This window comes from Oncorhynchus nerka, linkage group LG25 (assembly GCF_034236695.1).
Source record: "Oncorhynchus nerka isolate Pitt River linkage group LG25, Oner_Uvic_2.0, whole genome shotgun sequence".
Lineage (NCBI taxonomy): Eukaryota > Metazoa > Chordata > Actinopteri > Salmoniformes > Salmonidae > Oncorhynchus > Oncorhynchus nerka.
In genome coordinates, this window is record NC_088420.1 from 33,606,086 (window position 1) to 33,633,297 (window position 27,212).

General features: G+C 42.0%; 1 protein-coding gene across 1 annotated transcript in view; it reads right to left on the reverse strand.

The window, feature by feature from the left end:
- Positions 1-546: 546 nt before the first annotated feature.
- LOC115109409 (alpha-2,8-sialyltransferase 8B-like) overlaps positions 547-27,212 on the reverse strand; it is a 31,812-nt gene continuing 5,146 nt past the window's right edge. Inside the window, exons 2-6 of the mRNA XM_029634263.2 lie at positions 14,531-14,587; positions 13,931-14,074; positions 13,577-13,834; positions 8,162-8,455; positions 547-6,621 (exon numbers count right to left, since the gene is read on the reverse strand). Of these exons, the coding sequence (XP_029490123.1) occupies positions 6,336-6,621; positions 8,162-8,455; positions 13,577-13,834; positions 13,931-14,074; positions 14,531-14,587 (1,039 nt within the window). The 3' untranslated portion in view covers positions 547-6,335. The remainder of the gene's footprint in view (positions 6,622-8,161; positions 8,456-13,576; positions 13,835-13,930; positions 14,075-14,530; positions 14,588-27,212) is intronic.

The window sequence follows — 27,212 nt, forward strand, 5'->3', positions numbered from 1 at the left end:
TAAACTGAACACTGAGACAAAATGGAACAAAACGAAACAGTTCTGTCTGGTGCAGACACAAAACAGAACTACCCACAAAAACCATGTGGAAAAAGCTACCTAAGTGTGGTTCCCAATCAGAGACAACGATAGACAGCTGTCCCTGATTGAGAACCATACCCGGCCAAAACAAAGAAATACAAAAACATAGAAAAAAGAACATAGAATGCCCACCCAAATCACACCCTGACCAAACCAAAATAGAGACATAAAAAGCTCTCTAAGGTCAGGGTGTGACTCTGGGTCTTCCTTTCCTGTGGCGGTCCTCAGCCAGTTTCATCATAGCGCTTGATGGGTTTTGCGACTGCACTTTCAAAGTTCTTGAAATATTCTACAATGCAGAAAATAGTAAAAATAAACAAAAACCCATGAATGAGTAGGTGTGTCCAAACTTTTGACTGGTACTCTATATTTATCCTTATTCTGTATTTTCACTTGTTTTTCAGGTGAATGCCAGCATTAAACAGAGGATGTTGGATTTTGAACCCACCATTTTCTCCAGTGGAAACACAACCCAAGGATATGTTTCGTAAAGCTCTTCCCTGATGTATTCAGTGTTTGTTAACGTCTGTCAAGTCTAGTCAAGTTACCCATCTCACCCAATATTTTCAGAAGAGGTAGCTCGGTTGGCTTGTTTTCTAGAATGTATTCTGATTGTGAACATGCTGTATTTACCATCATTTTGTGCACATCATACACTTCTAATGCAGAAGACTCATCTTCAGAGGGATACTGCACCCAGCTAGCTCAGTAAATGCATATCTTCTTTAAGCTAAAACTAAATACATAGAGAACATTTGATGGCTTCTGCGTAAAGGCAATCCTCTGGCTGTCCTCAAATGCTTATGGTATATTATTCACTGTAATATTAGATGCATTCCTCAGATTATTAGTTTCATATGTATGGTTTGCACACTGAAGAATACTTATTTACTAGTCTGGTGCAAATATTATTTTAATTGGCAACTATTCGGCTATTCCAAATATTACATTAACCACTAAAATATGCATACACTGTAAATTGTCTGAGGCTTTCTGTCCTCCCTCCCTCGATCTGGGGCTCCACGCAAGGTCTCACCCCGTGGGGTCAAAATGATCACAAGAACGGTGAGCAAAAATCCTAGAACTACACTGGGGGACCTAGTGAATGATCTGCAGAGAGCTGGGACCAAAGTAACACACTACGCCGCCAGGGACTCAAATCCTGCAGTGTCAGACGTGTCCAGGCCCGTCTGAAGTTTGCTAGAGAGCATTTGGATGATCCAGAAGAAGATTGGGAGAATGTCATATGGTCAGATGAAACCAAAATATAACTTTTTGGTAAAAACTCAACTTGTTGTGTTTGGAGGACAAAGAATGCTGAGTTGCATCCAAAGAACACCATACCCACTGTGAAGCATGGGGGTGGAAACATCATGCTTTGGGGCTGTTCTTCTGCAAAGGGACCAGGACGACTGATCCGTGTAAAGGAAATAATGAATGGGGCCATGTACCGTGAGATTTTGAGTGAAAACCTCCTTCCATCAGCAAGGGCATTGAAGATGAAACGTGGCTGGGTCTTTCAGCATGACAATGATCCCAAACACACCGCCCGGGTAATGAAGGCGTGGCTTCGTAAGAAGCATTTCAAGGTCCTGGAGTGGCCTAGCCAGTCTCCAGATCTCAACCCCATAGAAAATCTTTGGAGGGAGTTGAAAGTCTGTGTTGCCCATCAACAGCCCCAAATCATCACCGCTCTAGAGGAGATCTGCATGGAGGAATGGGCCAAAATACCAGCAACAGTGTGTGAAAACCTTGTGAAGACTTACAGAAAACGTTTGACCTCTGTCATTGCCAACAAAGGGTATATAACAAATTGAGATAAACCTTTGTTATTGACCAAATACTTATTTTCCACCATAATTTGCAAATAAATAAATAAAAAATCCTACAATGTGATTTTCTGGATTTTTTTCTCATTATGTCTGTCATAGTTGATGTGTACTTATGATGAACATTACAGGCCTCTCATCTTTTTAAGTGGGAGAACTTGCACAATTGGTGGCTGACTAAATACTTTTTTGCCCCACTGTATGTTATTTTTTTATTTTTACAATTGAGAATCATACATTTATTTTCAATACCCTGAAAAGTCTATTCTATGAACAGTTAATTTTCTATTATGAATAAAAAGCACGTTATATTTTCAGAATACAATCTATTGATTCTATTGACTGCTATTATATGGTCAAAAGTAACACCATTAAGGAACTTACCACTTTCTGTTCATTCTTCCTATGCCACATTGACAGACGGCGCATTATGATTTAAAGCTGTTTACTTGTTTTACATCTAGATTGATATATTTCAGCCTGCAGTTAAAATACATTACTGTTTACGATTGACAGTAAGAATCATGTTTCCCATTGTATACTAATATAAGAAACTGTAGTCTATATCATATTTCAGTCATCAGAGTATTTTTATTTAGATATTTTGTGTGTGATTAAGTTAGCTTCAGTTTTCAGTAATGCACAATTGGCGCCTTGTTCCTTTGATCGTATTCTTGATGTATTTGTTTTAGATATTTTGTCGCTACCTTCATCTTCCCTCTCTTCAGCAATTTATCTCTTCTACAATATCCTCTCCAAAAGGATAATAGTGTGAATGTTTCTGATCTTCAGTGCAGTGTTTGAATGTACAAGTAATTTATTTTTGGGCTTATGTCTTGTAACAATGTTCATTAGAACTTTATTGAGAACTTTTATTTTAAATTAATCATCTGGTTTATGCAGCTTTTCCTCTTGTAAATGAAATGAAATCTGCCATGCTATATGTAAACCTTCACTAATTACCCTCATCCCAACTCTAAGCCAAAACAGTTTGAAAACCCATGTTTGACGCTTCTTTTATAAAATATTGAAAGCATGTCTACGCTTGGTTTTTCAGTCACAAAAAATGTAGTTGATATCAACCCACTGGCTGGCTCCATGGATTTCCATTTATATAAAACATTAACCAAATAAAATGACTCTCCCCTACCATCAACTATCTCCTGTCTTGGTCTGTCTGCTGAAACATGTCATTCATTTTAATGAATAATTGTACTGAAATGTGACAAATGTACAAATCTTTGCTCAGCCCTTGGCTTATGGAGTTCCATATGAAGTCAAGGTTGTATATCGACAATACCCTCCCTCTCTTGGGACTCTGTCACCATGTTATACACCTTTCCATTAACTTTTCCTCCTTTCTGTAACTATCAAACCATTCCTGTGATACTATAGATTAACTTTATTAGAAAGAACCATTCCTGACAAAATTAGGCTATTTCAACAGATTTACAAAGGGAATTTTAGTATGGTGTCATTCCGAAACAAAAAGCACTTTCAGATCCAACACAATAATGTGCATCAAAGAAATTTGAACAAAAAAGTTGACTGTGTTTCAGAGGACATATATAGACTTCAGAAGGGAAAACCTCAAAATAGAATACCAAAGAAAGATCATAATGATCACATTTTGACAGAAGGATATGTGAACATCTCTTCAGTATGTCCAACAAGCCCGTTTCAGGGGTAATTTGTTTAGTTGTATTGGTCACAGTCCGTTTCTGCTTTTGCAAAACACAGCAGTTCTTTTAGGAATAAATGCGTCTATTACTCTGGATGGCCCTCTGACATCTATAGTAAGACTATATCTATGTTTAACTTAATTGTCAGTGTAATAAGAGCAACATGTAATTCTACAGAAGAATCCTATCAAAACAACACTTTTTTTTGCAGAAGGATCACGTGTGTGAGAACACATGAGAGGCTGCGACTGGAGTAGGCCACACTACGAATATTTTAAATACTTCTACTAACATCTATTAACAGAGGCATGTTCCCGCCGTGGAAGTAAACATTTTCTACAGTGCTGAACATCTTGCCAAACCTTTGAAATGACTTTTAGAATTAAATATAACTTTCTTTACCACAGCTCCCTTGAGCTAGAGGTGCATATAAACAGACTGCAAAATATTTACACACATTCCATCTCAAGCCCCAGTTTTGTTAAGAAACAATGTTCACATTATTCGTTGATAACAAGTTGTCTGACGATTATGATGTCCAGTTGACAACATAAAACATTTTCACAGGAACAGCTTCCTACTTATTGATGAGTAGGGCATTTAGTAAAACAACCACAACCTTCTGAACAGCAAAACATTAGCCAAGGTCTTAAACACACCTATATTTGGAAATGGTCTTAAGAGGCACATTCCAAAAAAGTCATTGTCAAAACCTCAGGGAAAGGTTGAAGATGTTGGCTGTTCCTGTGTAAACAGTAGTGTGTGAACAGCTGGGTGTGTTCCCTGTTGGACTGTATTATCTCAAATTTTCCACACCAGTTGAGTGCCTCTTTTCAACATTACTCCGTTATACTGCCTTTGACTGAGCACTCTAGGTAAACTAATAATAGCCCATGTCTGCCCTGGATGACTGGAGTCCTGTGGCTTGAAGAGGGTCCTCTCACAAAGCAACTGGTTGTTGTCTACAACACTTGCTGTGGCCTCTGTAGATCATCTGTAGGATCAATGAAACCATCTTGTTTTTGTTTTGATTGTTTTGATTACGAATGTGCTGTATTTTCAGCCATTCATGCTTTACCCAGGGATTTCTGTGTGCAGTTACCTCTTATCTCCAAATCGAATGAAAATAAAACATAAGTGAACACACTATATTCAAAGACTCATTATACACCAAACTCCAAACAGAACAGAAGGAAAGAAATGCAATTGTGTCATTCCTTGTAACACACAGTTTCCCTGATAAGGAAGAAGTTATGGCAAGATAAGAAACTAGGCCTACACCTACTACTTCAATGATCAAATTCCCAGTTTAAAGTGAAAGCTTACAAACCATCACAAATATGTATATTAGCATGTAGTTGAACCCATGTTCACTAATTAAAGGTACTACATGTAACAACTCAACAATGAACTGTCTCTTGTCAAATTGACTGGGGCCAGCAAATCTCTTGTTGTCAAATTGACTGGGGCCAGTAAATCTCTTGTCAAATTCACTGGTCCGTTGTTGAATTGACAACAAGAGATTTGCTGGCCCCAGTCAATTTGACAACAAGAGACGATCCGTCTTTTGCTAATCAATAAGAAGCCTACACCATTAGAATGCAATTTTGTGTGAGCCCAATAAAACATTTTGTGGAAATATTGTTAAACACTATCATTTCACTATTACTGTAGATATATTAAGGATTTTTAAAATGTAAGACAATGCAATAATATTACATATAGCTAGCTTCCCTATGAAGAAGTGCTTCCATCTTGTGGTTCAACCAGTGCCCTGCAGACTGGTGTTCCTGCCTTCAATCTGTCTAATATGATATGATATAACATGATGTCTCCAACAGTACTGATGAAGTAGATTTATTGTATATTTCAAAGGAATATTGACCAAAATTGATTATTGATATAGTTCAATTCACATTGCCCTTGGAGGAAGTATTTATAAACGTTGTAATTACATTCATTTTAGATGACACACTTGCCATGTAAATGCAATAACATTTTCAGTCTTCTCATTGACAAAGAAGCAATTTGCCTACCAACACCAATTAGTTTGATTTAACAATGAACAAAGCAACACGTTTATGTTTTAGATCATTTTCACAGGTTACTGTAAACATGTTTTCAAAATTATTCACTGCTCATGTCTCTTGTAGGGCAACAATATGAGCCCAAATTAGACATGCATGATCCTACATACGGTCATGGAACTCAATTCATAGCTTCATTAAAGTGTCCTGTAACAGTTTCATACAATGAAACTATTTCCTTTGAGATGTCTGTGTCTGATAGACATCAACTCAGAAAGAGGTCTTTTCCCAAAAAGACTGAGTGTACAAAACATTAAGAACACCTGCTCTTTTCATGACAGACTGACCAGGTGAATCCAGGTGAAAGCTATGATCCCTTATTGATGTCACTTAGTAAATCCACTTCAATAAGTATAGATGAAGGGGAGGACACAGGTTAAAGAAGGATTTATAAGCCTTGAGACAATTGAGCCACGGATTGTGTATGTGTGCCAGTCAGAGAGTGCCTTTGAACAGGGTATGGTAGTAGGTGCCAGGTGCACCGGTTTATGTCAAGAACTGCAACCCTGCTGGGTTTTTCACACTCAACAGTTTCCCTTGTGTATCAAGAATGGTCCACCACCCAAAGGACATCCAGCCAACTTTGTGACTCAATATTAGGAAGGTGATCGAAATGTTTGGTATACTCAGTGTACATTCCATGCTGCTTTTTTAGATTACATTCCTGCATCACAAGAGCCAGTGTTGAGTCGCAGCGCCCCCTGTCTGTGGAGTGAACTCAGTGTCCTGAACTCCAATGGCATAGTGTGTGGACTGGCATGGGATGTGTACTCGTAGGTCAGAGTGTCATAGTAATGGTACTTGACTGGTTTCCCCTGTGAATCCCGAGGGAAAGGCCAGAAGCCATACAGATGGATCTCCTCACAGAAGCGAGTGGCCATGGTGTACATCAGCAGACCAGTAGTGGGTCTCTTGATCTGGACATTGTTAGTCAGCCAATACCTGACGAGGAAGAATGAAGAGGGAGAGTAAACAATCAAATGGTCCTTCAGGGCACCCAAGAGACTTGACATCTGAGAAAGAAATCTCAGATGTCTTAAGAAAAATGTATACAAATCTTAAGAATGTTTGTTTTAGGCTTGAGCTATTTATCAGTGAGTGTTCAATGTTTTCCTTAATATCTGAAATTTTTTCTATAGAATCTATTGAACTAGCATAAACTTGTAAACACACCACGGCCCTATTGAATAAGCCCAAACAATAAGTGCCATTCCCTCCCTATGTGGTGGCTTTCACTTAGATCTCTGGCTGGATACATGCTTCCTGTTTGGCCCTGTCCGGGGGTATCATTGGATGGGGCCACAGTGTCACCTGACCCCTCCTGTCTCAGACTCCAGTATTTATGCTGCAGTAGTTTGTGTCGGGGGGCTAGGGTCAGTTTGTTATATCTGGAGTACTTCTCCTGTCTTATACGGTGTCCTGTGTGAATTTAAGTATGCTCTCTCTAATTCTCTCTTTCTCTCTTTCTTTCTCTCTCTCGGAGGACCTGAGCCCTAGGACCATGCCTCAGGACTACTTGGCATGATGACTCCTTGCTGTCCCCAGTCCACCTGGCCGTGCTGCTGCTCCAGTTTCAACTGTTCTGCCTGTGATTATTATTATCTGACCATGCTGGTAATTTATGAACATTTGAACATCTTGGCCATGTTCTGTTATAATCTCCACCCAGCACAGCCAGAAGAGGACTGGCCACCCCTCATAGCCTGGTTCCTCTCTAGGTTTCTTCCTAGGTTTTGGCCTTTCTAGGGAGTTTTTCCTAGCCACCGTGCTTCTACGCCTGCATTGCTTGCTGTTTGGGGTTTTAGGCTGGTTTTCAGCACTTTGAGATATCAGCTGATGTACGAAGGGCTATATAAATACATTTGATTTGATTTGATTTTATTTAGGAGCCAGTGGACTTGAGTAGAGGAGCTGAATTGTGATAAGACATTGGGTCTGGGGCCGCAAGTAACAAAGCAAGGTCCATCTGGTCCTCTCACTCATAGTCTGTCCCACCAGGACCTATAGATACTCTCCTAGCAGTAGACTCTCTGGACTAGCAGGTCAATGGGGAAGCGAAATTATGATATATTTAAAGGGCATCTAGTAGTCAGAGAAGCAGAAGCCCAGGGCAAAGTATTCAGTTTGGCATATTGAGCATTTATCAAAAACCAGTATAGCTAAAATGTCATAGACATGCACTGCATTTCATTAGCGTTTTCCCTGCATTTCAAAACTTTTATTGCCCTTTCAGAGAAGATTCCAGGCTTTTTGCCTAACTATACTACAGAAAATACCAGTCCTGCTGTCCCTGTCTAACTGTCCTCCTTCTGCAAATCCAACAGCAGACAGAGAGGCCAGCAGCAGTAAGCGGCAGTAAGTTGGTCACCAACGGCCTTTAGAGTAAGTGTAATGCTGTGTTTAAAAATAGCAGGGGACCTGTGAACTGCTGCTAGATTAGTGCAGTGTCACAAAGAGCACACGTGTTCCCTCCGTGTCTTACCCTCTGACAGCATGGAGAAGGCGCAGTGAGGGGAAGGCGGTGTGCACATCCACCGTGTGCAGCAGGATGAGACGGATTGCCCACTCCACCCTCTCCTCTCCTCCCTTGGCCATGAAGGCTGGGATCCACAGCACGCTGCCGCTGAGGCCCCGGAGCCGCTGCAGGAAGCGCTCCCTCCACTGCTCACTGGCTAGGTCATGGAAGGCCCGCTGCACCACCGATGGGTTCATGGTCACTAGGTTGGTGCGCCGCCCCACATCCCCAGCATACTCTTCCACTGGTGCCAGGTTACATCTGCAAAGAGACATGCATATAAATGATTATGCTATCACTTCATCCTTTTGATTAGTCTGCCAGAAATATTGAGGTCAATACCCAGAAGTCATAAATTGGCCATATCCTACTGTCCTCCAGAAGCTCTAAACACCACATACACTCATTTGGGTAGCTCAGACATTGTTCAACCTGAATTAGGCACATAATCAGTCAGCTAAGAATAATCCCATACCAAACACACCTAGCTCAGGGTTGAAAACCTTAATTAATATATGCCATGTGTCATGCTGCTGTGTATTGGTATGGCGTTCACAGAAAGTTACTTGACTGACCTCAGTAAAAATTATTACTAAACAGTGCCAATGCACAGAGAGATAATGATCTAAAATGGAAAAAAGTGTCCTATATCTATGAAAGTAGAATGTGAGGCTACTGTGTGAGAGCCAGAGGTGGGTGGAGCTGAGCACTGCTGTGAGTAGAGGGATTATCTCCCTGCCTGAATACCTCAGCAAATCCCTTATCACTCCCTCCCTGCTAACTGCCCTTGCTAAACCATGTCTTTCTCTGCCAATTTATCCTGACCTGTCTTGCAATTTCCATGTTGATCTGACACTCCTGCAGCAAGGGGGTTGGGGATTTACTCTTCCACCATATACAGTGCCTTCGGGAAGTATTCATACCCCTTGACCTTTTCCATATTTTTTTTTACATTACAGCCTTATTCTAAAATGGATTTAAAAAAACGTAACTCAGAAATCTAGACACAATACCCCATTGTGACAAAGCAAAAACAGGTTTTTAGAAATGTTTGCAAATGTATAAAAAACACGAAACAGAAATACCTTATTTACATAAGAATTCAGACCCTTTGCTATGAGACTCGAAATTGAGCTCAGGTCAAATCAAATCAAATCCACATAAACGTGGTTAGCAGATGTTAATGTGAGTGTAGTGAAATGCATGTGCTTCTAGTTCCGACAGTGCAGTAATATCTAACAAGTAATCTAACAATTTCACAACATCTACCCAATACACACAAATCTATGTAAGTAAAGGGATGTAATAAGAACACGTACATATAAATATATGGATGAGTGAAGACCGAGCAGCATAGGCAAGATGCTGATGGTACAGAATAGATGGTACAGAATACAGTATATACATATGAGATGAGTAATGCAGGATATGTAAACATTATTAAAGTGGAATTATAAAAGTGACGAGTGATCCACTTATTAAAGTGGCCAATGATTTCAAGTCTGTATGTAGGCAGCAGTCTCTCTGTGTCAGTGATGGCTGTTTAAGACAGAAGCTGTTATTCAGTCTCTCGGTCCCAGCTTTGATGCACCTGTACTGACCTCACCTTCTGGATGGTAGCGGGGTGAACAGTCTGTGGCTCGGGTGGTTGATGTCCTTGATTATCTTTTTGGCCTTCCTGTGACATCGGGTTCTGTAGGTGTCCTGGAGGGCAGGTTTTTTGCCTCTGGTTGTAGGCGGTGCAGTTTCTGTACCAGGCGGTGATACAGCCCAACAGGATGATCTCAATTATGCATCTGTAAAATGTTTGTCAGGGTTTTAGGGGCCAAGACAAATTTCTTCAGCCTCCTGAGGTTGAAGAAGCGCTGTTACACTTTCTTCACCAAACTGTCTGTATGGATGGACCATTTCAGTTTGTCCGTGATGTGTATGCCGAGGAACTTAAAACTTTCCACCTTCTCCACTGCTGTCCCGTCGATGTGGATAGGAGGGTGCTCCCTCATCATCTCCTTTGTTTTGTTGACATTGAGTGAGTGGTTGTTTTCCTGACACCACACTCCGAGTGCCCTCACCTCCTCCCTGTAGGCTGTCTCGTCGTTGTTGGTAATCAAGCCCACTACTGTTGTGTCGTCTGCAAACTTGATGATTGAGTTGGAAGCGGGCATGGCCACACAGTCATGGGAGGGTTAAAACCTTTTTGGGATAGGGGGCAGCATTTTCATTTTTGGATGAATAGTGTGCCCAGAGTGAACTGCTTCCTACTCTGTCCCAGATGCTAATATATGCATATTATTATTAGTATTGGATAGAAAACACTCTGAATTTTCTAAAACTGTTTGAATTATGTCTGTGAGTATAACAGAACTCATATGGCAGGCGAAAACCTGAGAAGAATCCAACCAGGAAGTGGGAAATCTGAGATTTGTAGTTTTCTAAACTTGGCCTACCGAATACACCGTGTCTATGGGGTAAAGTTGCACTTCCTAAGGCTTCCACTAGATGTCAACCATCTTTAGAAACTTGTTTCAGGCTTCTGGTACAAAGGAGGGGGATATGGGAGCTGAATGAGTCATGGGTCTGGAGAGTGTCTCAGGCTCGTGACGCGCGGTCCCGAGAGAGTTAGCTCTCGTTCCAGTGCTTTTCTACAGACAATGGAGTTCTCCGGTTGGAACCTTATTGATGATTTATGTTAAAAACATCCTAAAGATTGATTCCATACATCGTTTGACTTGTTTCTACGACCTGTAACGGAACTTTTCGAGTTTTTGTCTGGACGTAGTGCTCGCGCCTCACGAAGATGGATTACTGGGCTGAACACGCTAACAACAAGTGGCTATTTGGACTTAAATGATGGACTTTATGGAACAAATCAGTCATTTATTGTCAAACTTGGATTCCTGGGAATCCAGTGCCTTCTGATGAAGATCATCAAAGGTAAGTGAATATTTACTTCTGTTGACTCCAACATGGCGGATATTTCTTTGGCTGGATTGGGTTCTGAGCGTCGTATTCAGATTATGCATCTTCCATAAAGTTGTTTTGAAATTTGACACCGCGGTTGCATTAAGGAGAAGTCTATCTTTAATTCTGTGAATAACACTTGTATCTTTTAACAATGTTTATTATGAGTATTTATGCAAAATCACCGGATGTTTTGGAATCAAAACATTACTGCACGTAACGCGCCAAGGTAAACTGAGATTTTTGGATATAAATATGCACATTATCGAAAAAAAACATACATGTATTACGTAACATAATGTCCTATGAGGGTCATCTGATTAAGATCATCAAAGGTTAATCATTCATTTGATCTATATTTCTGCTTTTTGTGACTCCTCTCTTTGGCTGGAAAAATGGCTGTGTGTGTTTTTGTGACTTGGCTCTGACCTAACATAATCAATCATATGTTGTGCTTTCGCTGTAAAGGCTTTTTGAAATCGAATCCAATGGGTAGATTAATTTCTTCGATATAGGGGGCGCTCTTTTAATTTTTGGATGAAAAACGTTCCCGTTTTAAACAAGATATTTTGTCACGAAAAGATGCTCGACTATGCATATAATTGACAGCTTTGGAAAGAAAACACTCTGACGTTTCCAAAACTGCAAAGATATTGTCTGTGAGTGCCACAGAACTGATGTTACAGAAAAAACCCAGATAAAAATACAATCAGGAAGTGCCGCATTTTTTGAAACCGCCTCATGGCAATGACTCCTTATATGGCTGTGGAGGAGCTAGGAGTCAGCTTACTTTTTCCACGTTTTCCCCAAGGTGTCTGCAGCATTGTGACGTATTTGTAGGCATATCATTGGAAGATTGACCCTAAGAGACTACATTTACCAGGTGGTCGCTTGGTGTCCTCCATTGCAATTATTGCGTAATCTCCAGCTGCAAGTACTTTTCCGTTTGCTACTGAGGAGAAACCCAACTGCCACGAAGGATTTATCATCGAATAGATATGTGAAAAACACCTTGAGGATGATTCTAAACAACGTTTGCCATGTTTCTGTCGATATTATGGAGTTAATTTGGAAAAAAGTTTGGCGTTGTAGTGAATTAATTTTTATTTTTTTTCTTAGCCAAAAGTGATGAACAAAACGGAGCGATTTCTCCTACACAAATAAAATTTTGGGAAAAATGAACATTTGCTATCTAACTGAGAGTCTCCTCATTGAAAACATCCGAAGTTCTTCAAAGGTAAATTATTTTATTTGAATGCTTTTCTTGTTTTTGTGAAAATGTTGCCTGCTGAATGCTAGGCTTAATGCTATGCTAGCTATCAATAATCTTACACAAATGCTTGTGTAGCTATGGTTGAAAAGCATTTTTTGAAAATCTGAGATGACAGTGTTGTTAACAAAAGGCTAAGCTTGTGAGCCAATATATTTATTTCATTTCATTTGAGATTTTCATGAATAGTTAACGTTGCGTTATGGTAATGAGCTTGAGGCTATAATTACGCTCCCGGATACGGGAATGCTCGTCGCAACAGGTTAAGGGCTTGTAAGTAAGCCTTTCACATTAAGGTCTACTACACCTGTTGTATTTGGCACATGTGACAAATGCATTTTTATTTTTTATTTTTTTTTACTTGATAGGTCATTTGTGGTTTCACTTAATTCTGCATACTGGGCAATGATTCCCGATTCCCATTAATTAGTTCAGATACCTCTCTCTTCATCATAATCACAATGCCTTGCCGTACTGGCGACACAGTAAGGCAAACTGGATCTCTTCCCCCTGTAACATTACACTTCATAGTTTGTTGTACTTTGTAGTACTTCATAGTTTGTTGTACTTTGTTGTTACTGACAGATAAACTGGTGAGTAGCAATAAATAACCTACTCCCAGAAACCATTTGCTGACACACTCGCACAGAGCAGCACTGACGGATGGTTTCAGACAGACATTCTCCCCTGGTACATGAGTGTAGCAGTCGTAGGAACTAATGGCAGTGCTTCTCTAAAGCACCTCATTAAATTTTGGGTAGACAGCAGTAACTTTTTAAAATGTCACATTTACCCAGAAGGAATTTAATTGCTGTAAGTATTGCTGCTCATTTCTAAAAGTCTGTAAATCATCAAACAAACTTGAAGGTCAGTGTTCTAGCTCAGTGGCATTGATTCCTCAAGGTGAAGTATTTGTTCAATCCAAGGGACTGTGCTTACATAACAGTTAGATCAGTATAAAGATGAATAGTGATTTTATAGAGAGAGACTCATTACTATCCTGAATATTTCACTGAAAATGCAGCAATAAATTAACTCATAATTCCCTTTTATACGAGAAGATTGCTTAATTAAACGGAGATGCCTTAACGCACTACTGAAAATCACCTGTATCAATTCAATTTATGGAATAGCTGTTATGGGAACCTCACCTGATTACAAAGTCATGGGAGTCTATCTCTGGCCCACAGCTGCTATTGAGTAGGATCCCAGAGTTCCCTACGATGGCACAGCTTCCGTGGTGCTGGTTCTTCATGGGGGATGCAGTGGGTAGCAACCGGTACAGGTTCTCTGAGATGTTGGTAGTGCTCTGACGGTCAAAGACGTAGTGGATGACATCTCCAGGTTTCAATGTGCCCTTCAGAATAGAGATGTCCCTCTCTGGGTCAAAGAACCCCAGGATGTTCTTCCTATAGAAGAAAGAAGGTCATCAATGAAGGAATACCCAGTTTATGGGAGTGTGAGACCTAATAGAGACCAATGCAGAAGAGGATTGTAATTCCTACCTGATGAGGCTGGAGAGGGTTCTGTTGAAGGTCCAGTTATCTGAAGGGAGCCTGGTGGCATTCTTCAAGCCTGAAGGAGAAGCAGGACTCTTTTCCTCCCCTTCATTGCCTAAAGGTGTAGGATTGGCTTTCACTGCTACATTTCTACAATAGGACAGCGAGGCATCCATTAGAAATGAAAGGCAACATGACTTTGATACATGTGATATAAGAACTCAAATCATCACTTGAAAAAGCAGTGTGAATGAACAACGATGTCATGTGTGTAAAGCCATCCAATGTGTAATGAAAGCCAGTCAATTTCACGTCTTCATTAATGTGATACTTATTTTCAAACCCCAGGGAAGTTCTATTTGTCTATCACTTGCACACCTGAGAATGTACATCAATTGGGTGATGTATTAATAATTTAAATTAGATGCACACAATTCTGTAATCCACTGCTGATATGTTCATGTGTATTAAGTCTGTTAATTATTTGACAAGTCTGCAAGCATAATAGCTCAAAGGGGAAAGCAAATAAAAGGCTAGAATAACAGAATTGATGAGTATTATAAAACCAGAAGGCAATGGAAGAAGGAGAAGGTCAGCCTGACAAACCTGTTGAGCTTGGGGATGAGGCTGTGCAAGTACAATGTTCTGGAACCTCCAATATTCCTAGACCAACAAAAAAGTTATTTTAGCCACTATCAGAATAATTCATCATATGATTTTTAGATGAATGGAATCGTGCAGAACATGAAGTGTGAGGGGCAAGAGGTGGTTTAATCAAATTCCAGGCATCACATATAATTCAGGCTGTCAGAATATCCATGGCTATGCTCTTAATGTGTATTCAGATGAGCAGTAGGCTCATCACATTGACATGAACGTGAAAGAGAAGAGCATGCATCAAAACGCAGTCAGACTGTGAAACAGAACTGTTGTTGGTGTAACACTGATACATGAGTGCTGAAGGCCATTCATGTCGTTAAAGAAGCATGTGAGAAAAATGTGTCATATGATCCCTGGTAGAGCTAGGTACCTCAATGTCTCAGGTATCTTAAGTATACACCTGAGGGGAAAAACAGGACATACCAAATGATCTACCAATCTGACTGTTACCGGTGCGTGTGAGTAGAATACGACCAATTAATCGGAATGGCCGATTAATTAGGGCCGATTTCAAGTTTTCATAACAATCGGAAATCGGTATTTTTGGACACTAATTTGGCCGTTTTTTTTATCTAGGCAAGTCAGTTAAGAACACATTCTTATTTTCAATGACGGCCTAGAAACAGTGGGTTAACTGCCTGTTCAGGGGCAGAACGACAGATTTGTACCTTGTCAGCTCCGGGATTCAATCTTGCAACCTTACATTTAATTAGGCCAACGCTCTAACCACCTGACTCTCATTGCACTCCATGAGGAGACTGCCTGTTACGCGAATGCAATAAGAAGCCAAGGTAAATTGCTAGCTAGCATTAAACTTATCTTCTAAAAAACAATCAATCAATCATAATCACTAGTTAACTACACATGGTTAATGATATTACTAGTTTATCTAGCGTGTCCTGCGTTGTATATAATCGATGCAACGCAGGGGGATGATTTAACAAAAGCGCATTTGCAAAAAAAGCACAATCGTTGCACGACTGAACCAAACCATAAACACCAAAATCAAATCAAATCAAATTTATTTATATAGCCCTTCGTACATCAGCTGATATCTCAAAGTGCTGTACAGAAACCCAGCCTAAAACCCCAAACAGCAAGCAATGCAGGTGTAGAAGCACGGTGGCTAGGAAAAACTCCCTAGAAAGGCCAAAACCTAGGAAGAAACCTAGAGAGGAACCAGGCTATGTGGGGTGGCCAGTCCTCTTCTGGCTGTGCCGGGTGGAGATTATAACAGAACATGGCCAAGATGTTAAAATGTTCATAAATGACCAGCATGGTCGAATAATAATAAGGTAGAACAGTTGAAACTGGAGCAGCAGCACGGTCAGGTGGAAGTTGAAACTGGAGCAGCAGCATGGCCAGGTGGACTGGGGACAGCAAGGAGTCATCATGTCAGGTAGTCCTGGGGCATGGTCCTAGGGCTCAGGTCCTCCGAGAGAGAGAAAGAAAGAGAGAAGGAGAGAATTAGAGAACGCACACTTAGATTCACACAGGACACCGAATAGGACAGGAGAAGTACTCCAGATATAACAAACTGAACCTAGCCCCCCGACACATAAACTACTGCAGCATAAATACTGGAGGCTGAGACAGGAGGGGTCAGGAGACACTGTGGCCCCATCCGAGGACACCCCGGACAGGGCCAAACAGGAAGGATATAACCCCACCCACTTTGCCAAAGCACAGCCCCCACACCACAAGAGGGATATCTTCAACCACATACTTACAAGGCTGAGTATAGCCCACAAAGATCTCCGCCATGGCACAACCCAAGGGGGGGCGCCAACCCAGACAGGATGACCACATCAGTGAATCAACCCACTCAGGTGACGCACCCCTTCCAGGGACGGCATGAGAGAGCCCCAGTAGGCCAGTGACTCAGCCCCTGTAATAGGGTTAGAGGCAGAGACACCAATGCCTTTCTTAAAATCAATACACAGAAGTATATATTTTTAAACCTGCATATTTAGCTAAAAGAAATCCAAGTTAGCAGACAATATTAACCAGGTGATATTGTGTCACTTCTCTTGCGTTTATTGCACGCAGAGTCAGGGTATATGCAACAGTTTGGGCCACCTGGCTCATTGCGAACTAATTTGCCAGAATTTTACGTAATTATGACATAACATTGAAGGTTGTGCAATGTAACAACAATATTTAGACTTATGGATGCCACCCATTAGATAAAATACCGAACAGTTCCGTATTTCACTGAAATAACAAATGTTTTGTTTCCGAAATGATAGTTTCCGGATTCTACCATATTAATGACGAAAGGCTCGTATTACTGTGTGTTATTATGTTATAATTAAGTGTATGATTTGATATTTGATAGAGCAGTCTGACTGAGCGGTGGTAGGCAACAGCAGGCTCGTAAGCATTCATTCAAACAGCACTTTAGTGTGTTTTGCCAGCAGCTCTTCCCTATGCTTCAAGCATTGCGCTGTTTATGACTTCAAGCCTATCAACTCCCGAGATGTGAAATGGCTAGCTAGTTCGCGGGTGCGGTCTAATAGCGTTTCAAATATCACTCGCTCTGAGACTTGGAGTAGTTGTTCCCCTTGCTCTGCATGGGTAACGATGCTTCGAGGGTGGCTGTTGTCGATGTGTTCCTGGTTCGAGCCCAGGTAGGGGCGAGGAGAGGGACAGAAGTTATACTGTTACACTGGCAATACTAAAGTGCCTGTAAGAACATCCAATAGTCAAAGGTATATGAAATACAAATGGTGTAGAGAGAAATAGTCCTATAAATACTATAACTACAATTTAAAACCTCTTACCTTGGAATATTGAAGTCTCGTGTTAAAAGGAACCACCAGCTTTTATATGTTCTCATGTTCTGAGCACGGAATTTAAATGTTAGCTTTTTTACATGGCACATATTGCACTTTTACTTTCTTCTCCAACACTTTGTTTTTGCATTATTTAAACCAAATTGAACATATTTCATTATCTATTTGAGGCTAAATGGATTTTTATTGATGTATTATATTAAGTTAAAATAAATGTTCATTCAGTATTGTTGTAATTGTCATCATTACAAATAAATAAATAAAAATCGAATGATTAATCGGTATTGGCATGTTTGGTCCTCCAATAATCGGTATCGGTGTTGAAAAATCATAATCGGTCGACCTCTACTTGTGAGTCTGGATAAAGAGGTGTAGTTGGTCAACATTGCTTAAACATCCTCTATAAATCTTGTATAGATCAACCCTGAATGATATACAATCTGTACACTATGAGCAGCATGGACTACTGCTCAAGACATTGACCATTATTGCCTTTTATGACAGCAACATCAATGTATTAAAGAAAAGACGATTAAGTCGGCTAACATATCTGCTTCAAAGTCCCAACTCTCATCAAATCAAATCAAATCAAATTTATTTATATAGCCCTTCGTACATCAGCTGATATCTCAAAGTGCTGTACAGAAACCCAGCCTAAAACCCCAAACAGCAAACAATGCAGGTGTAAAAGCACGGTGGCTAGGAAAAACTCCCTAGAAAGGCCAAAACCTAGGAAGAAACCTAGAGAGGAACCAGGCTATGTGGGGTGGCCAGTCCTCTTCTGGCTGTGCCGGGTAGAGATTATAACAGAACATGACCAAGATGTTAAAATGTTCATAAATGACCAGCATGGTCGAATAATAATAAGGCAGAACAGTTGAAACTGGAGCAGCAGCACAGTCAGGTGGACTGGGGACAGCAAGGAGTCATCATGTCAGGTAGTCCTGGGGCACGGTCCTAGGGCTCAGGTCCTCCGAGAGAGAGAAAGAAAGAGAGAATTAGAGAGAGCATATGTGGGGTGGCCAGTCCTCTTCTGGCTGTGCCGGGTGGAGATTATAACAGAACGTGGCCAAGATGTTCAAATGTTCATAAATGACCAGCATGGTTGAATAATAGTAAGGCAGAACAGTTGAAACTGGAGCAGCAGCATGGCCAGGTGGACTGGGGACAGCAAGGAGTCATCATGTCAGGTAGTCCTGGGACATGGTCCTAGGGCCCAGGCCAGTTGAAACTGGAGCAGCAGCATGGCCAGGTGGACTGGGGACAGCAAGGAGTCATCATGTCAGGTAGTCCTGGGGCATGGTCCTAGGGCTCAGGTCCTCCGAGAGAGAGAAAGAAAGAGAGAAGGAGAGAATTAGAGAACGCACACTTAGATTCACACAGGACACCGAATAGGACAGGAGAAGTACTCCAGATATAACAAACTGACCCTAGCCCCCGACACATAAACTAATGCAGCATAAATACTGGAGGCTGAGACAGGAGGGGTCAGGAGACACTGTGGCCCCATCCGAGGACACCCCGGACAGGGCCAAACAGGAAGGATATAACCCCACCCACTTTGCCAAAGCACAGCCCCCACACCACTAGAGGGATATCTTCAACCACCAACTTACCATCCTGAGACAAGGCCGAGTATAGCCCACAAAGATCTCCGCCACGGCACAACCCAGGGGGGCGCCAACCCAGACAGGCCGACCACAACAGTGAATCAACCCACCCAGGTGACGCCCCCCCCCAGGGACGGCATGAGAGAGCCCCAGTAAGCCAGTGACTCAGCCCCGTAACAGGGTAGAGGCAGAGAATCCCAGTGGAAAGAGGGGAATCGGCCAGGCAGAGACAGCAAGGGCGGTTCGTTGCTCCAGAGCCTTTCCGTTCACCTTCCCACTCCTGGGCCAGACTACACTCAATCATATGACCCACTGAAGAGATGAGTCTTCAGTAAAGACTTAAAGGTTGAGACCGAGTTTGCGTCTCTGACATGGGTAGGCAGACCGTTCCATAAAAATGGAGCTCTATAGGAGAAAGCCCTGCCTCCAGCTGTTTGCTTAGAAATTCTAGGGACAATTAGGAGGCCTGCGTCTTGTGACCGTAGCGTACGTGTAGGTATGTACGGCAGGACCAAATCAGAGAGATAGGTAGGAGCAAGCCCATGTAATGCTTTGTAGGTTAGCAGTAAAACCTTGAAATCAGCCCTTGCTTTGACAGGAAGCCAGTGTAGAGAGGCTAGCACTGGAGTAATATGATCACATTTTTTGGTTCTAGTCAGGATTCTAGCAGCCGTATTCAGCACTAACTGAAGTTTATTTAGTGCTTTATCCGGGTAGCCGGAAAATAGAGCATTGCAGTAGTCTAACCTAGAAGTGACAAAAGCATGGATTAATTTTTCTGCATCATTTTTGGACAGAAAGTTTCTGATTTTTGCAATGTTACGTAGATGGAAAAAAGCTGTCCTCGAAATGGTCTTGATATGTTCTTCAAAGAGAGATCAGGGTCCAGAGTAACGCCGAGGTCCTTCACAGTTTTATTTGAGACGACTGTACAACCATTAAGATTAATTGTCAGATTCAACAGAAGATCTCTTTGTTTCTTGGGACCTAGAACAAGCATCTCTGTTTTGTCCGAGTTTAATAGTAGAAAGTTTGCAGCCATCCACTTCCTTATGTCTGAAACACATGCTTCTAGCGAGGGCAATTTTGGGGCTTCACCATGTTTCATTGAAATGTACAGCTGTGTGTCATCCGCATAGCAGTGAAAGTTTACATTATGTTTTCGAATAACATCCCCAAGAGGTAAAATATATAGTGAAAACAATAGTGGTCCTAAAACAGAACCTTGAGGAACACCGAAATTTACAGTTGATTTGTCAGAGGACAAACCATTCACAGAGACAAACTGATATCTTTCCGACAGATAAGATCTAAACCAGGCCAGAACATGTCCGTGTAGACCAATTTGGGTTTCCAATCTCTCCAAAAGAATGTGGTGATCGATGGTATCAAAAGCAGCACTAAGGTCTAGGAGCACGAGGACAGATGCAGAGCCTCGGTCCGTTGCCATTAAAATGTCATTTACCACCTTCACAAGTGCCGTCTCAGTGCTATGATGGGGTCTAAAACCAGACTGAAGCATTTCGTATACATTGTTTGTCTTCAGGAAGGCAGTGAGTTGCTGCGCAACAGCCTTCTCTAAAATTTTTGAGAGGAATGGAAGATTCGATATAGGCCGATAGTTTTTTATATTTTCTGGGTCAAGGTTTGGCTTTTTCAAGAGAGGCTTTATTACTGCCACTTTTAGTGAGTTTGGTACACATCCAGTGGATAGAGAGCCGTTTATTATGTTCAACATAGGAGGGCCAAGCACAGGAAGCAGCTCTTTCAGTAGTTTAGTTGGAATAGGGTCCAGTATGCAGCTTGAAGGTTTAGAGGCCATGATTATTTTCATCATTGTGTCAAGAGATATAGTACTAAAAGACTTGAGCGTCTCTCTTGATCCTAGGTCCTGGCAGAGTTGTGCAGACTCAGGACAACTGAGGTTTGGAGGAATACGCAGGTTTAAAGAGGAGTCCGTAATTTGCTTTCTAATAATCATAATCTTTTCCTCAAAGAAGTTCATGAATTTATCACTGCTAAAGTGAAAGTCATCCTCTCTTTTGTTGAATACTGCTTTTTTGTTAGCTTTGCGTCAGTATCAAAAAGGAATTTCGGATTGTTCTTATTTTCCTCAATTAAGTTAGAAAAATAGGATGATCGAGCAGCAGTAAGGGCTCTTCGGTACTGCACGGTACCGTCCTTCCAAGCTAGTCGGAAGACTTCCAGTTTGGTGTGGCGCCATTTCCGTTCCAATTTTCTGGAAGCTTGCTTCAGAGCTCGGGTATTTTCTGTGTACCAGGGAGCTAGTTTCTTATGAGACATTTTTTTAGTTTTTAGGGGTGCAACTGCATCTAGGGTATTGCGCAAGGTTAAATTGAGATACTCAGTTAGGTGGTTAACGGATTTTTGTCCTCTGGCGTCCTTGGGTAGGCAGAGGGAGTCTGGAAGGGCATCAAGGAATCTTTGTGTTGTCTGTGAATTTATAGCACGACTTTTGATGTTCCTTGGTTGGGGTCTGAGCAGATTATTTGTTGCAATTGCAAACGTAATAAAATGGTGGTCCGATAGTCCAGGATTATGAGGAAAAACATTAAGATCCACAACATTTATTCCATGGGACAAAACTAGGTCCAGCGTATGACTGTGACAGTGAGTGGGTCCAGAGACATGTTGGACAAAACCCACTGAGTCGATGATGGCTCCGAAAGCCTTTTGGAGTGGGTCTGTGGACTTTTCCATGTGAATATTAAAGTCACCAAAGATTAGAATATTATCTGCAATGACTACAAGGTCCGATAGGAATTCAGGGAACTCAGTGAGAAACGCTGTATATGGCCCAGGAGGCCTGTAAACAGTAGCTATAAAAAGTGATTGAGTAGGCTGCATAGATTTCATGACTAGAAGCTCAAAAGACGAAAAACGTTTTTTTTTTTTTTTTTTGTAAATTGAAATTTGCTATCGTAAATGTTAGCAACACCTCCGCCTTTGCGGGATGCACGGGGATATGGTCACTAGTGTAGCCAGGAGGTGAGGCCTCATTTAACACAGTAAATTCATCAGGCTTAAGCCATGTTTCAGTCAGGCCAATCACATCAAGATTATGATCAGTGATTAGTTCATTGACTATAATTGCCTTTGAAGTAAGGGATCTAACATTAAGTAGCCCTATTTTGAGAAGTGAGGTATCATGATCTCTTTCAGTAATGACAGGAATGGAGGTGGTCTTTATCCTAGTGAGATTGCTAAGGCGAACACCGCCATGTTTAGTTTTGCCCAACCTAGGTCGAGGCACAGACACGGTCTCAATGGTGATAGCTGAGCTGACTACACTGACTATGCTAGTGGCAGACTCCACTATGCTGGCAGGCTGGCTAATAGCCTGCTGCCTGGCCTGCACCCTATTTCATTGTGGAGCTAGAGGAGTTAGAGCCCTGTCTATGTTGGTAGATAAGATGAGAGCACCCCTCCAGCTAGGATGGAGTCCGTCACTCCTCAGCAGGTCAGGCTTGGTCCTGTTTGTGGGTGAGTCCCAGAAAGAGGGCCAATTATCTACAAATTCTATCTTTTGGGAGGGGCAGAAAACAGTTTTCAACCAGCGATTGAGTTGTGAGACTCTGCTGTAGAGCTCATCACTCCCCCTAACTGGGAGGGGGCCAGAGACAATTACTCGATGCCGACACATCTTTCTAGCTGATATGCACGCAGAAGCTATGTTGCGCTTGGTGATCTCTGACTGTTTCATCCTAACATCGTTGGGATGGGGTTTATAAAACCATAAAGCTCCAGAAATTAAATTAGAGCAAGCACACAGTACTCTAATATTACGACTCCATTATGTGCAAAAGGATGTTGCAAATTGATTGTGTCTCAATTAAGTATGTACAATTGCATCTTGAGTCAGTTATTACAGAGGCAAGTAGAATCACTAATATGCCAGGCAGCAGACAAGGAACCAGGAGCATTCAGTCTGCTCAAATGAAGGTGACAGGCCTAGCTGTGCTATCTAGGGAGCAAAACAACTCTTCTATTGTTCTTGGAGGGGAGAGATGTTCCAATATAGGAAAGCTCCTTCATGAAACAAACAGTTGTAATTAATATGTTATTACTCTGTAATTACCACATACATATGATTATTATTGTGATATTACCACCATCATTTTGTAATAAATACCTGGTCATCTCTGTACTGTAAAATAAAGTGCTACAGTACCAACTGTTCCAGGTACTTAACATTTACAGCCACAATAAGCTTGATTCTTGTTCTATCAGAAGGCAGAACTGTATCTTCCAAGCTTCAAGAGTTGTATTTGTGTAAGATAGAAGAGTCTTCTGATGCAGGGTTCAGTTATGTCTGTGCCCAAGATAGCAAAGGTAATCTACCTAAATGATTACCGCCCCGTAGCACTCACATCGGTAGCCACAAAAGGTGTTGAAAGGCTGGTCATGGCTCACATCAACACTATCATCCTGGAAACCCTAGACCCACTCCAATTGGCATACCGCCCCAACAGAACCAAAAATGATGCAATCTCAATTACACTCCACACTGCCCCATCCCATCTGGACAAAAGGAACACCTATGTGACAATGCTGTTCACTGACTACAGCTCAGCATTCAACACCATAGTGCCCACAAAGCTCATCACCAAGCTAAGGACCCTGGGAGTAAACACCTCCCTCTGCAACTGGATCCTGGACATCCTGACGAGCCGCCCCTAGGTGGTAAGGGTAGGCAACAACACATATGCCATGCTGATCCTCAACACTGGGGCCCCTCAAGAGTGCGTGCTTAGTCCCCTCCTATACTCCCTGTTCACCCACGACGGCATGGCCAAACACGGCTCAAACACAATCATTAAGTTTGCTGACAACACAACAGTGGTAGGCCTGATCACCGACAACGTCGAGACAGCCTATAGGGAGGAGGTCTGAGACCTGGCAGTGAGGTAAGACAAAGGAGCTGATTGTGGACTACAGGAAAAGATGGGCTGAACAGGCCCCCATTAACATCGAGGGGACTGTAGTGGAGTGGGTCAAGACTTTTAATTTCCTTAGTTTCCACATCACCAACTAACTATCATGGTGCAAACACACCAAGACAGTTGTGAAGAGGGCACCACAATACCTTTTCCCCTCAGGAGACTGAAAAGATTTGGCATGGGTCCCCAGATCCTCAAAAAGTTCTACATCTGCACCATCGAGAGCATCCTGACCGTTTGCATCACCGCCTAGTACATCCATATCCATCTTCTATCCATACATCAGCTCGGCATCCGACCGTAAGACACTACAGAGGGTAGTGCTTATGGTCCAGTACATCACTGGGGCCATGCTTCCTGCCATCCAGGACCTATATACTAGGTGGTGTCAGAAGAAGGCCCAAAAAATTGCCAAAGACCCCAGTCAACTAAGTCATAGACTGTTCTCTCTGCTACCGCACGGCAAGCGGTACCGGAGTGCCAAGTCTATGACCAAAATGCTCCTTAACAGTTTCTACCTCTAAGCCATATGACTGCTGAACAATTAATCAAATGGCCACCCGGACTATTTACATTGACATCCCCCCCACCCATTGTTTTCACACTGCAGCTACTCGCTGTTTATTGTCTATGCACGGTTGTTTTGCCCATACCTGCATGTACAATCTGCCTTGACTGGCCCGTGACCCTGCACATTGACTCAGTGCCGGTGCCCCCTGTTTATAGCCTCGTTATTGTTATTTTATTGTGTTACTTTTTTTTTTTTTTTTACTTTAGTTTATTTAGTAAATATAACTCTATTTCTTGAACTCCATTGTTGGTTAAGGGCTGGTTAATCATTTCACGTTAAGGTCTACACCTGTTGTATTCGGCACGTGACAAATACAAATTGATTTGATTTGAAAGGGAACTGTTCATTTTGTCTCCAGTCTGTTGCTCTCAGTAACAAATCAAACAGTAATCTTCTATCCACACATCCACCCACCAAACAGCCCTGTATACCATAACATGACTGGAGCTGGAGTGCACACAGGATACACTAAAGTGTTGAACAAAACCACCAAGCGCATTGTCAAGAAGCCCTGGGGTTCCTCAACTCAGCCTGATGATGCAATTGATTCAAGGTTTGATGTGGAAAGCAAAATGGGCTTCCAAGTCTTGGGCTGGTTCCTTTTGATACAATGGTCTGGTCTATTGTGATAGTATGTCTTCTAAAATAGTGGCTATACACAGTTTTTATTATGAAAGTGCAATACAATTAGAGCATAACCCAGTTGACACAGCTGTTAGAGAGTTCAGTATTATGCAGTGAAGAGAGTTAACAGTGTAGAGTTACACCTGAAACTATCTGATTACCAGTCCATTCTCTCTATACTAGGTAGCCTACTTTTGATCCCATGTGTTAGGACTCCCCTAGTTTTGTAGCAATTATTCCATCCATGCACCCCATAAGTAAAGTGCCAAGATTACACACGCACGCACACTCACTCACTCACTCACTCACTCACTCACTCACTCACTCACTCACTCACTCACTCACTCACTCACTCACTCACTCACTCACTCACTCACTCACTCACTCACTCACACACACACACACAGGATCTGAAGGTAGTCCTTCAAGATACTGGAGCCTACTATATAATGCATGGAGGCTACACTACAGACAAATTGGTCTTTGTAGATCCAGGTATAGAGCGTCTGTTGAACATCTGTCGTCAATTGCATTGGGCTATTATACTGGGATATCACAAAGGGATAGCTAAAGTGAAAGGTTCGATTAAAAATGCAAGATGTACAGTACAGAAATAGGAGTAGAATGTGTCAACAAATGGACAGCGGTTTGTAACATTGAAATGGACACAATTGAAGAGTTATTTTCCAAAACGTTATATCCCCCAATTCTTCACATTTGTGTTTTTTCATCAGACATTATTGCTTATGGGTACCGTCATGCGTGTGTAAAAAATTACTGTTCTCAGATTTTTTATTCATAGATTTTAAATGTGTATAATTGTATTTTTTGTTGTTGCAAAAGGCTATATATCCATTGTTTAGCTAACATGGTCCAAGCACATCAAGACAGTTGTCAAGATGACAAAACCTATTCCCCCTCAGGAGACTGAAAAGATTTGGCATGGATCCTCAGATCCTCAAAAGGTTTTACAGCTGCACCATCGAGAGCATCCTGACGGGTTGCATCACTGCCTGGTGAGATCTTACAGGAAAAGAACGCACATGGGTGGACCTTCTGATCAGAGGAAGAATGTTGAGACAGAACAGCACCACCCCGGTGTCAAGAGGCGTCCACCTCCACGATGAACTGGAGTCCTGGGTCGGGCTGAGTAAGGACCAGAGCGGAGGTGAAGCAACGCTTGAGTTCCAGGAATGCTGCCTCTGCCTCAGGAGTCCAGTGGAACAGAGTGGGGGTGGAGGTGAGAGGTGCAGCCAGATGGCTGTAGTTGCAGATGAAACGTCTGTAAAAATGTGCAAACCCCAGGAAATACTGTAGCTGCTTCAGGTTGGGGGGCGCAAGCCACTCTGTGACTGCCAAGACCGTGGCAGGGTCCATACGTAACTGTCTCTGTGCAATAATATAACCCAGGAAAGACTATGAGGCAGCATGGAACACACATTTTCAGCTTTAACAAAAAGCTTATTCTCCAACAGCGGTTGAAGAACTTGGCTGGTGTTACGGGTGAGCCTCAGGATCCTTGGTTGTCATCTAAATATAGACATAAACGAAGTGCCCAATCACGTCCCTCAGCACGATTGACTAGGTTCTGGAAAAAAACAGAGGCGTTAGTCAGACCAAAAGGCATGACCAAATACTCAAAGTGACTCAAAGTGACCCAGTGGTGTGTTGAATGCAGTCTTCCACTCGTCCCCCTCTCTTATGCGGATAAGGTGGTAGGCATTCCGGAGGTCGAGTTTGGAAAACACTGCAGCACCATGGAGGGGAGCAAAATCAGAGCTGATGAGGGGCAAGGGGTACTTGTTCTTTACTGTGATATTATTTAGCCCACGGAAGTCTATGCACGGCCTCAGGGACCCATCCTTCTTCTTCACAAAGAAAAACCCAGCACCCACCGGGGAGGATGATGGCTTGATAAGTCCTGCAGCTAGAGAATCCTGGATGATTTCAAGGTTTTACTGCTAACCTACAAAGCATTACATGGGCTTGCTCCTACCTATCTCTCTGATTTGGTCCTGCCGTACATACCTGCACGTACGCTACGGTCACAAGACGCAGGCCTCCTAA